We start from the raw sequence: 11,387 nt of genomic DNA, 5'->3' as shown, positions 1-11,387 counted from the left end.
TAATTAAATATCACATATATTATACACAAATATATAATTTTACATGTACATAACACTTTTTTTATATGTAAAAATATAAATATCTTTTTATATACAAATATTTCTATGTAAAAATAATAATTAAAGTGTGAATATATATTGCTCTTGCTGGTAAAGATATGTCCGAAGTATGGCTCATCGCAAAAGGAAAGACATCCTATTTTCTCCACGAATGAGGTGTACGCGATGGCTAATTTTTTTTATATGATTCACAATTATGAGTTATGTTGGTTTATAGAGATTGAGGGTGATTTATACTCTTGTAACGGCATAATATTATAAAAATTAGGGGGATGAAATTGAATCGTTTGATTTTTTTGTAGAAAAAAAAAATACAAATTAGACGATTCGATTTGTGTAAAGAAGAATATACGTTGCATGAAATCGGATCCACTAATTTTTGTTGGTTAAATTTTTTTTTAATCAGATGGAACATTAATCGGACCTAGTGATTTGTTGCTGGCTAATTTTTTTAAATCAGATGAAACACTAATCAAACCTAGTGATTTGTGTTGCGTGAAAAATTTAAATTGGTAGCACGTGGTCGGACCGTTCGATTTTATTATTGATGGGTACATAAACCAAAAAAATCATAGAACCCCCACTTGTTCTTTAGCATGAATTTCTGCATTTAGTTGATGTTCTTCCTCTTCTCTCATTCTTCTCCATTTCTCTAGAATAAATTTTATTGAGATTAAGAGTATTTAAAAACGTATAGTATTATAGATGATAGAATTGTATTGAAAATTTATTGTTATGGACAAATCGAGAAGACCATTCCGAGAAGGAAAAGTATATGGAACCAACTAATAATCAGCCAAGAATGAAACAACATAATTAATTATAATTAGTTTTATTAATTTATAATTTAATTTATTTTTTAAATTATTGTTGACTACGTTTAAAACATGAGGAAAGATACGCTAGTAATAGGAGAGAATCACATAACAGATGCTTTGATCATTTATTAGTTGGTTCCATATAATTAATTATGTTTTATTAATGCATGACACATGAAGCATAGAAATCATATCCAAAACCATCCAATTTACAAGAAAAAGAAACATCCGTGTGCCTATCAGTAGCAACATCCAGTTAAAATCACCAGTGCCTCTGGTTTACCAGTTGATCGATTCTTGGCTTATATAGAGTTGGTTCCCTAGCATTGTTGTTCCGAGAATCATCACCACATCCTCTAACGTCACCGCACACTCACCAACTAAAAAATAAAATATGAGTCTCAGGCCGCCATCTCTCAATTAGAGCATTAATTATTGGTGACTAACATTGGATGACTCCAATTTGAAAAACATAATAAAAACCAGTCTCTTGTAAGTATCCCTCAACAATTTAGTGATACGGATCGGACGGTTTTAAGTGATCACATATCAACATTTATAAACTCTACAATATCATATTTCCGTTATAAATGCCAGTGTAATATAATTATATTAACAATAACATAATTATCTTTACATATCTATTATAATTAACTACTAGCATAATTGTCTATTAAACATACATAATAAATCTGCCTAATTTATTGTCTACATTATACTAAATTATGTTAAATTCAATTATTAATAATCATAAATAATTTATTAAATTTATATTTTTTATAGTAATGATAATTATAATAATAATAATTAAGATTATCTACCGATAATAATAATAATAATAATAATAATAATAATAATAATAATAATAATAATAATAATAATATCTATAAATATCATTCATTCATTTCATTTTAAAACATATTAACCAATAATCATAAATCTAAACCCAAATCAAATCAAAATCTAACATACATATTATTAACTAATCAACAGTACAGAGACTTCATAAAAAGTAAAAACTAACTAACTCTATTTTGATTTGTATTTCTAATACCTCACAGTAACCATATCATACATATATACATTACTAATCTCTACTTAGTGTTATTATAATATATATTGCTATTAAAATATTAATTTTATCACTATTATTTTTACTAAATCAAAATATTAAAAATTAAAGACTTACATAATTAAGATGTCCAAGATAATTAACAATATAAAATTCTAGCTGATTTACTTCTTTAATTTTTTGTCTTCTTGACATTGTCTTCTAATTTTTTTAAACTCTTGGTAGTCCAATAATGATAAAAAATGAACAAGGTTGTGGGATTAGGGAGCAAGTAAAAAGAGATATGAGAGTGAAAATGACTGGTGGGAGAGGGGAGACACTTGAAATGAGTTATACATGGAACTGAGCTAACAAGAGAAACAGTTGCATGCTCACCATGTGTCAGCAGTATGCAAATCGGACCCACCCATTTATGTGCTGTCCAATGATTGAAATCAGACCGTCCGATTTCAGTTATTCAAATTGGTCCGTCCGATTCGATCTCGACAGTTATCACAGTTCGGTGATACATCATAAATCCCCATAACCCTGCTATACACCATTAGTCCTTCCATATCAAAATTAAAAGATACATACGTGATAGAGTGGGTGCCTATAACTCTAACACTCATATATACAATAATTCGAAGACGAAGATGATAATGATTCAAGTGAGTATTAAGTTTTTATATGTGTTTTACCTCTTACCTTATATAGACTTCTTTTAAAAATATGACTCTTTTCAAATGTTTTTGGTTGTCAAAATATTAGTAAGCATGTGTGTGGGTCGTAGGTGTGCACAAGAGTGTGTATATGTAGCTTCCAACTTTACTTCTTTTTTCGGTTTTTTTTGCAAAATCTCTACTTTTACATGCTCTTTTTATATTTTTAAGTCATTTTTGTCTTATAAATTCTAAACAACTAAAATAAACATATCAAGTCATTAGTCACCAAAAAACATATCAAGTCATGAGATTAGAATTGAAATTAATTTAACAATTTAAAAAATTTAAAAAATATGTTTACTCAATTAAACTCAATTAAAAAATATCACATAAATATGCATTTACAAGAATTAAGTATAAATTAAATTAATACATTTTTTTTAATTCAAAAATTATTATAAAATATAGATTTATCAGGATTACAATGTAGTTATGTTTAGAGTTTTAACGTCTGTTTTAATTATTTTTTAAATTATTAAGAAATCATGTGTAAGGAAATTATTTTTTTTTGTTTTACTTGAATGCATATTTCTTTATTTAAATTGTTCTCTAAATAATAAGTAACAGTTATCAAATTATAAATTTAACAACCAAATTATATTCAATAACAGTATGAGTCATAAAAACATAATATTCTTTTGTCCTAATATTTGAATTATACATTGTAACTTTTGAGTTATGGGATTATATCATATATTATATTAAAAAATTTAATTGTATCCAATAATTTTTAATTAATTATTTTTATATGAAAATGATTTATATCTGTAGTTTAAAAAAAAAAAGGGATGGATGGTTCTATTTGTGTACTATTAAAATGTTAGACCCCCGCACATGCGTTTTGTTTTATTTTTCACCTACTCCATTATTGGTTGTCAATTTGCTTACACAAAATATTCTCAAGTGTAAGATGCAAACTAATGTACGTTTGATATAATTTAATTGCATATATAGCTTATTATGGTTACATGACAACTTATATATAGTTGTAGGAATTCTAGATTTTTTAGCGTAAACTGAATTGACTAATTTTTTTGGTAAAAATTTAGATGCAGTTAGTTTTATATAAAAGATTTAATTATTCAATTAATTTTTATAATTTTATCAAATTTTTAATTAGATTTTTATATTTTTTTAATTAAATATTAGAGTTAACTGAATATTTTTTCATAAATTTAAAGTATTTATAATTAAAAACTTAATTAAATCTTTGACCGCATGTATTTTGGTAAAAATATTACGTTAGTTTTAATATTTTTAACATGAAAATAATGTAATTACAAAATTAAAAATAATATAAGAACTTAATTGAAAAGAAAAAAAAAGTATAAGGAGCTAATGAAAAATTTGGTAAAACTATAAGCACCTATAAAGTAATTAAACCTATATAAAATTTGGTAGAAACTCAGATGCAGTCGACTTCAGTTGAAGTTGATACTTGAGAACCGTTAGATGATTTGACTGATTTGACTAAATTTTCATCTAACAGCGGTCAGATATCAATTTCACGTGAAATCGACTTCACCTGAGTTTTTACCATAAAATTTATAACTAAAATTATTAAATAATTTAATAAATTTAAATAAATTATTATTTAAAAATTTTCAATTATTAATTTAAACTAACTGTACTTAAATTTTTACCAATTTTATTTGTATATGCAGCATTACAGTAAAAAAATGTATATATTATTCCTAAAGGTAGCGTTTGTTTTGAGGTATTGAGACAGAGACTGAGAGACTGAGACTCAGTATCGTGTTTGTTAGTTCAGAGACTGATACTAAAATTTCTGTCTCTGTCTCTAAAATTTCAGTATTTCAGTACCTCCAAAAAGTAAGGACACAGGGGACTGAAATTTTTAGAGATGAAAACTAAAACTTTAATAACATTTTATACCTAAAATACTTTCATTTCAACTAATTAATTCAAATTTTACCCTTTATGCAAATTAAATTAAAGTTTTATTCTTGTTTCAATTTATGTCTCCTATTTTGCACCAAACAGAATACTTAGATTTATTTCAATACCTATCTCTTAGTCTCTGTCTCTTGAAGTTTAACAGAAAAAAAAAAAAAAAAACTGGAAAGAAGAGAAGAAAGAGTAAAAAGTGGGAGCGGAATGTTCTCCATGGCGCGCAATGTTGATTTTCTTTCCGCTTCACTCGAGTGTAGGATCCAACATTTTCAGGTCTCTTCTTCTTCGTTCTTTGTTACTTGTCCATCAAGTCATTCACTTTCCACTACTTTCCATGCATCCTTTGGCGTCGAGCATTTCTAGCTCTCTTACCTCTAAAATTAGATCTCTCTGATTCCTTCATTCTAACCTGCTCAAGATCCCACTCAATTCTAGGTTTTTTAATTTTCCATTGCATTGTTACATCTTACAGCCTTCACTTCCCATGCATCAATAGGATTAGGGTTTTCAGATATATGGGTTGCATATGCTTCAAAGGGAAATCTGCAGAGGAATACGTTGCAGAGAACCGCATAAGAAGGGGCAAGTCCAAGGCGTTGAAATCAAAGCTTGCGAGTAATTCTCTTCCCCTCATAGACGTTGGGAATGATGCCGTCCAAGGGGAGAACGAAGAGGTTCAGGTGGCTGTGGCACCCACGGTGTTCAGTGTGACCAACGGGGAGCGAGGAGCTCTGGTTATCGCTGGATGGCCCTCTTGGCTCGCTGCCGTTGCTGGGGAAGCCATTAATGGGTGGATTCCACGTAGAGCTGACTCCTTTGAGAAGTTCGATAAGGCAAGCTCAATTCTGCTCTCTGATTCATAACAAGTTTGTAGGTTGTGTTTCGATTCCATATTTTTCTTGGATAGAAAAAAGCATGTATTTGTTCAAATCTTAACTACCAAAGGAGTTTCTATATTTTCTATCTTAAAGAGACTAAACATAGCGTAGCTTTTCATGTTTACTAGGTCAATTGCAATCAAATGATATTCGATATAGTAGTAATAAAAAAAATTAGGTGGGTTAAACATGCTTTTTTGTATGTAGCATTATTTTTAAGGAATATATATATCTTCTTTCAGCTGATATATGCTCCCTTGTTTGACATTCATCTATAAAAATTAAAAAATGAAATTTCTTTCTAGTGGTTTTATTTCCCTATAAGTATGAGCAACTCTCATTATCATACTGCAGATTGGACAAGGAACTTATAGTAGTGTTTATAGAGCTCGTGATCTTGAAACAAATAAAATTGTTGCATTAAAGAAGGTTCGATTTGCTACTATGGATCCAGAAAGTGTTCGCTTTATGGCAAGGGAAATTCTTTTGCTGCGAAGGCTTGATCATCCAAATGTCATGAAGCTAGAAGGCATGATTACTTCCAGGGTTTCTGGTAGCTTGTACCTTATTTTTGACTATATGGAACATGATCTTGCAGGGCTTGCAGCAATACCTGGCATCAAGTTTTCTGAAGCACAGGTACTTGATTTGATCATATGTGCCCATTTTTGTCATATCCAACTGCAGTTTATCTTTGAAGTACCTAAAGTTTAGTTCATAGTTTTCTTTATGTAAAAACAGTTTCTCATGTGTCAAATTTGATGAGCCAAGAATACCATGACTATTTTACTTTGAATGAGTAATTTTAAATTTTATGAATTTTGCACCATCTTGCAACAATCCTCTGTAGCTGTGAAGACTAAGCAGATGTTTGTAACTAATTACCTTGGATGCTGCACAATGTACATAGGATCAAGCGTGTGGTTAACTTATTATTTAATTTGAAACAAATCTGTTTAAAGCAAAAGGAAAAGAAAACATTGCTCCTTTTGAAAAAATAAAAACAAGAAAAAAAGCTGTTGTCATCACTGTTTGAGAGTCCTAAAGTTCATGTCGTATGTGTTGTTTGATTTTCTTTACTCGTTAATTAGCTGTTGGTGGGCTAATCTTTCATGTTGTGCTAAAGATCAAATGTTATATGCAACAACTACTTCGTGGTCTTGAGCATTGCCACGGTCGAGGTGTTATGCACCGTGACATCAAGGGCTCAAATCTTCTAGTTGATAATAATGGCCGTTTGAAGATTGGTGATTTTGGACTTGCAACTTCGTTTCAGCCATCTAAGGGGAAGCCTTTAACAAGTCGTGTTGTAACCTTGTGGTACCGACCGCCTGAACTTTTACTCGGAGCTACAGATTATGGAGTTTCTGTGGACTTATGGAGTTCTGGTTGTATTCTTGCTGAATTGTTTTCTGGAAAGGCTATAATGCCTGGACGAACAGAGGTAATGTTCCTTGTTTCTTCTGTATGCTTGTATTCTACATTTTATGGAACTATTGAGCCTTTATAATGATTATCATGGGCGGCTTCTTATGATGAAATAAACCCAAACTATTATTGGTGCATTTCTTTTTAAACTATGGATTATTTGTTTTCGAAAAGAAATTTACAAGTCACTTCCTTGATGCAAAACTAGAAGAAGTGTAAAGGATCATAATATCAACTTTTAGGATCATGTTTTCACTATAGAAAAGGAGCTCAAAGTGAAGCCAAGATCTTTGGAATTGTGCATGAAGGAAGGGTGCTAGTATACCTTCTTGTTAAATACATCTGATTGGTCCCATTGGAATCGTTAAATACACCTTCAATTTTCTCAGAATGTGTCTATGTATATGTGATTAATTTGTCAAGGATTACTACGGTTTCATTAGGCACTATCATTATAGGTGGAGCAACTTCATAAAATTTTCAAACTTTGTGGGTCTCCTTCTGAAGAATACTGGAAGAAGTCAAAGCTGCGAAATGCAACAATTTTCAAACCTCAACAACCATACAAACGGGTTGTTTCTGAGACATTCAAGAATTTTCCTTCATCTGCACTGGGCCTATTGGAGGTACTTCTTGCTACAGAACCTGAAGATCGAGGAACAGCATCTTTAGCACTTCAAAATGAGGTAGTTACAAGTTTTATTTTCCCTAACTTCACCCCCATGGCCCCATAGTTTCTTTCTGCATGCAATACGTCAACTTAGCAATTTATTCATTGTGACCTCAGCAACTTTTTCTCCTACTTATTATTTTTCTTGCTAACTATCACTTTTTGTATCTCATGTCCAGTTCTTTACCACAGAGCCACTTCCATGTGATCCATCAACTTTGCCAAATTATCCACCGAGTAAGGAGTTTGATGTCAAACTTCAACAAGAGGAAGCTAGAAGGTATTTTTTTCTCACAATAGTGCAAAGCTATGTTGATAATGTATGCTTTGCTTATAGGTTGTCCTTTCTATTCATGTGCTAAACTAAAATATCAAGGGGAAGGACATTTTTGTTTTTGTATACTTATAACAAGAATCATAAAGTGGTTCTCCATTCCATTTTATTTCTTTGGCAATTCCTTGGAGATGATGATTTCTTGAACCCAGCTGACCACTTATTTTCTTCTATTTTTGCTTGATATATGATACTTCCGGTTTTGTCTCTATATGTTACTATTTTTTACCCTTTTGTGTACTTTAAGGAGAGAGAGATCAACAAATAAAGAGCGTGAACAAGGATCAGTTAGGAGGAAGTTAAAAGAGTCTAAAAATGTTCTAGCTCCTGATGCTAATGCTGAATTGCAAGCATCAATAGAGGTATGTTCAATAATAAACTTGATATTAATAGGTTTCATTCTCAGTAGAATCAATTTACATTTACCACTATTTTTCCTTCCCTAGAAGCGACAAAGGCAACCTAATTCAAAATCCATTGTTGAAAGCTACAATCCTAAAGAGGATGGCAACTCTGGCTTCCCTCTTGGACTTGCAAAGCCAAGAGTTCTCAGTGTCTTCTCTCATTCCGGCCAGTCAATGCATCCAAGTGCATATGGTTCCTCAAACAATATGAATTTGAAAGAGGAAAATGTTCTTATTGGCTTCAATCATGACTTTGGATCAAGGCACACTGAATTGAGTAAACAAAAATTTCGTTGGCTTGATGGCACACAATTGTCCAAATTTTCTGGTTCATTTGCAGTTCGAGGTGATGGCAATTCGAATGATTTGCTGGATGGACTGAAATTGCACCAAAAGGACTTCAATCCTTTTGAAAAGGATCTTACCATGGTAAATAAATTATTGATAATAAGACAATCATTTGTGCAATTATTTTCAGGTCAGCACTATACTCTGCTCTTTTTGAGAATGGTTGAAAGATGTTTGATGGGGTTGAGACTATGGTCTACTTGCCTATCTTCATATACATATTTCCTCACAACATCCATAATATGTTTAATACAATAAACCAAGTGATGTTGGGGGATTTGTGCTCAGGATATATAGTAGATCTTAGATTGCATCTGGATATTGTCTGAGACAACAATACAGAGATAATAGATGCAGAATTTCATTTGGTTGTATACTCTAGAAACAAAAAATTTTATTCTAGTAAAATTTATATATTTTCTGCATTCCCTAAAACTAGATCAATTACTTACCAGCTCTTGTTTGTGTTGGCAGGGTTATGCTTCCAAAAACAAACGCTTCCACTATTCTGGACCATTGTTGTCACAGGGGGGGGGGAACATTGAAGACATGCTCAAGGAGCACGAAAGACAAATCCAACAGGCTGCCCGCAAAGGTCGTTTGGAAAAGGACAACACAAAAAAGGCTAAGAAGGAGAATGGCCTAACCGAATCACTACTATAGCACCAAGTGTGAATTATAACTCATAAGTGTCTTTCAAGATAGTTTCTATGTTGATTCATTAATTTAGGATGAGGAAACTTGGACACGAGCACGAGATTATAACCATGATGCCGAGATAGATCTTTCTTTCCCTTGGTGCATCTATCTACCAAGACGTGGTTCCAGACTCAACGAGCTTCAGCGAAGTTAACAACCACAGTAGATATTGTGCAGTGTTCTAACCAACAGATTCACAAGTTTCTGGGAGGTTGATATATATAGCCCTACAGATCAAATCAAATCCAGTGATTCATATTCCCCTGCTGGTGGTTTGCTTTGTACATATGAAACTGATTTTGTGGAATGACATTTTCTTTGTTAATTTTCCTCAAGTTCGGTGCGTGGTCAGAGCTAGAGAGAATCCTTTAGCATAGAAACTCTGGAATGTGAAGATTTATAGACATGTATAGGAACGATATAGCTTCTTTAAGACTCTTGTATAGTCTATACATATTTGTAATACAAAATGAAATAGAAAATAGACACGACAGAAAGAATAATTGAAATAGATAATTTAGTAAGAGCGATTTTGCAGTAACATGCATCTAAATTACTGTATGTTACGTTTTTTCAGGTATTTCTAAACTTGAATTACTAATTTCTTACTTACCGGAGCAGGATTTTTATACTATATATAAATCTAACGATCCATCCATTTTCTTTATCCTCATAACATAATATAATAATAGTTTAAAAAGAATTCTAAATAACGAGATTCTAAGTTCAAAGTTGATTGACTTGACAATGTAACAAGAACAACAAAAAGCAAACAAAACAAGCAGACTTCCCTTCAAGATGAGCAACAAGGCTTCCCATCTTTAGCATTGGGGTGGGGTGCAGCGACGGTGATGGTCTTGCCTTCTTTAAGAGTAGCAGCAGCCGCGGCGTCAGCCGAAGAAGACAATGATTTCTTGCTGATGATGCGGTATATCTCAGCAAGAATGGTGTGGAAAGCCTTGTCGACATTGATGGACTCAAGAGCAGAGGTCTCAACGAAAGAAAGGCCTTCTTTCTCGGCATATGTTCGTGCATCCTCGGAAGCAACAGCTCGGAGATGCTTGAGATCAGTTTTGTTGCCGATCAAGGTGGTGACTATGTTAGCATCGGCGTGGTCTCTGAGCTCCTTGAGCCATCGGCCAACATTGTCGAAGGTTGTCGGTTTGGTTACATCGTAGACAAGAAGAGCTCCAAGAGCGCCACGATAATACGCACTGGTTATTGCTCTGTATCGTTCTTGTCCAGCTGTGTCCCATATCTGAGCCTTAACCGTTCTTCCTTCAACCTCAAGGGTGCGAGTCGCGAATTCCACGCCGATTGTGGATTTCGACTCTAAACAGAACTCGTTGCGTGTGAAACGAGAAAGCAGATTGGATTTTCCAACTCCAGAATCACCGATCAGTACCACCTTGAATAGGTAATCGTATTCTTCATCTGACCTCGCCATTCTCTCTCTCTCTCTTTCTCTTTCCGCTTCTTCTTTATCTTACCACCTCACTCTTTTTCATTTCATTCCCTTCAACAACAGTCAAAACACACTACCAACATTTCTTTTTCGTTCCTATCAATAAAATAAAACCTTACACTATCATTCTTATAATTACGCTGCCTATGTAACCTTGTCCCTACTTGTAACCATTTTTTATTATTTCAGAAAAATATAAATAAAAATAGAGGTATAAATTTTATAAATAGAAATGATAATTTATTAAAATAGAATAAATAATTATTTGTATTTTATGAATAAATTAAAACTAAATTTATACTGTTGCAAGATGTCTTCTGTGTAACAAAAATACTTATCTTTGGAGAATTGAAGTACATAGTATATAAGTTTAGTTTTAATCTAATATAAGTATATATGTTAGTGTTTTTATTTTTTATGATACAAATGATCATTTATTTATTAAAATATTAACAACTTTTTTTTCCTGCTTTTTCTTTTCCTTTCTTTGGAAAGAGGAAAAGCAAGCTAATTAGCTAAATCTTGTTAACTAGAAGCCAGCTGTGAGTAGCTGGCAGGTAATGTGTGTGGACAGACATCAAGGTTGTGTCCTG

General features: G+C 32.2%; 2 protein-coding genes across 4 annotated transcripts; one reads left to right on the top strand and one right to left on the bottom strand.

Annotated features, from left to right (window-relative positions):
* The first annotated feature begins 4,727 nt into the window (after positions 1-4,727).
* Positions 4,728-9,845, top strand: LOC107482731 (probable serine/threonine-protein kinase At1g09600). 3 transcript variants are annotated; one of them, XM_021139800.2, is made up of 9 exons: positions 4,728-4,841; positions 5,065-5,401; positions 5,801-6,085; positions 6,573-6,890; positions 7,333-7,560; positions 7,724-7,824; positions 8,126-8,240; positions 8,325-8,711; positions 9,105-9,845. In XM_021139800.2, exons 1-9 carry the CDS (start codon positions 4,792-4,794, stop codon positions 9,291-9,293), a joined length of 2,010 nt encoding a protein of 669 aa, XP_020995459.1. In that variant the 5' UTR covers positions 4,728-4,791; the 3' UTR covers positions 9,294-9,845. The 3 variants fall into 3 exon arrangements, with proteins under 3 accessions (XP_020995459.1, XP_015958776.1, XP_015958774.1); XM_016103290.3 differs by having other exon boundaries at positions 4,740-4,841; positions 5,041-5,401; positions 6,723-6,890; XM_016103288.3 differs by having other exon boundaries at positions 4,740-4,841; positions 5,041-5,401.
* Positions 9,846-9,987: 142 nt separating this feature from the next.
* On the bottom strand, positions 9,988-10,904 carry LOC107482732 (ras-related protein RABA2a). The gene has a single exon (XM_016103291.3). It carries the CDS (start codon positions 10,774-10,776, stop codon positions 10,123-10,125), a length of 654 nt encoding a protein of 217 aa, XP_015958777.1. The 5' UTR covers positions 10,777-10,904; the 3' UTR covers positions 9,988-10,122.
* Positions 10,905-11,387: the final 483 nt, after the last annotated feature.

The sequence above is a fragment of the Arachis duranensis genome, chromosome 4 (assembly GCF_000817695.3).
Source record: "Arachis duranensis cultivar V14167 chromosome 4, aradu.V14167.gnm2.J7QH, whole genome shotgun sequence".
NCBI lineage: Eukaryota > Viridiplantae > Streptophyta > Magnoliopsida > Fabales > Fabaceae > Arachis > Arachis duranensis.
This window is presented reverse-complemented; position numbering and strand designations above follow the sequence as displayed.

What these genes read in the sequence shown, in the direction of transcription:
- LOC107482731 (XM_016103288.3), top strand. Translation starts at nt 4,792, where the DNA reads ATGTTGATTTTCTTTCCGCTTCACTCGAGTGTAGGATCCAACATTTTC. An exon ending in CTTTAGCACTTCAAAATGAG is followed by an intron (nt 7,561 to 7,723) that starts GTAGTTACAAGT and finishes TCTCATGTCCAG; the next exon opens with TTCTTTACCACAGAGCCACT. An exon ending in CAACAAGAGGAAGCTAGAAG is followed by an intron (nt 7,825 to 8,125) that starts GTATTTTTTTCT and finishes GTGTACTTTAAG; the next exon opens with GAGAGAGAGATCAACAAATA.
- LOC107482732 (XM_016103291.3), bottom strand. Translation starts at nt 10,776, where the DNA reads ATGGCGAGGTCAGATGAAGAATACGATTACCTATTCAAGGTGGTACTG.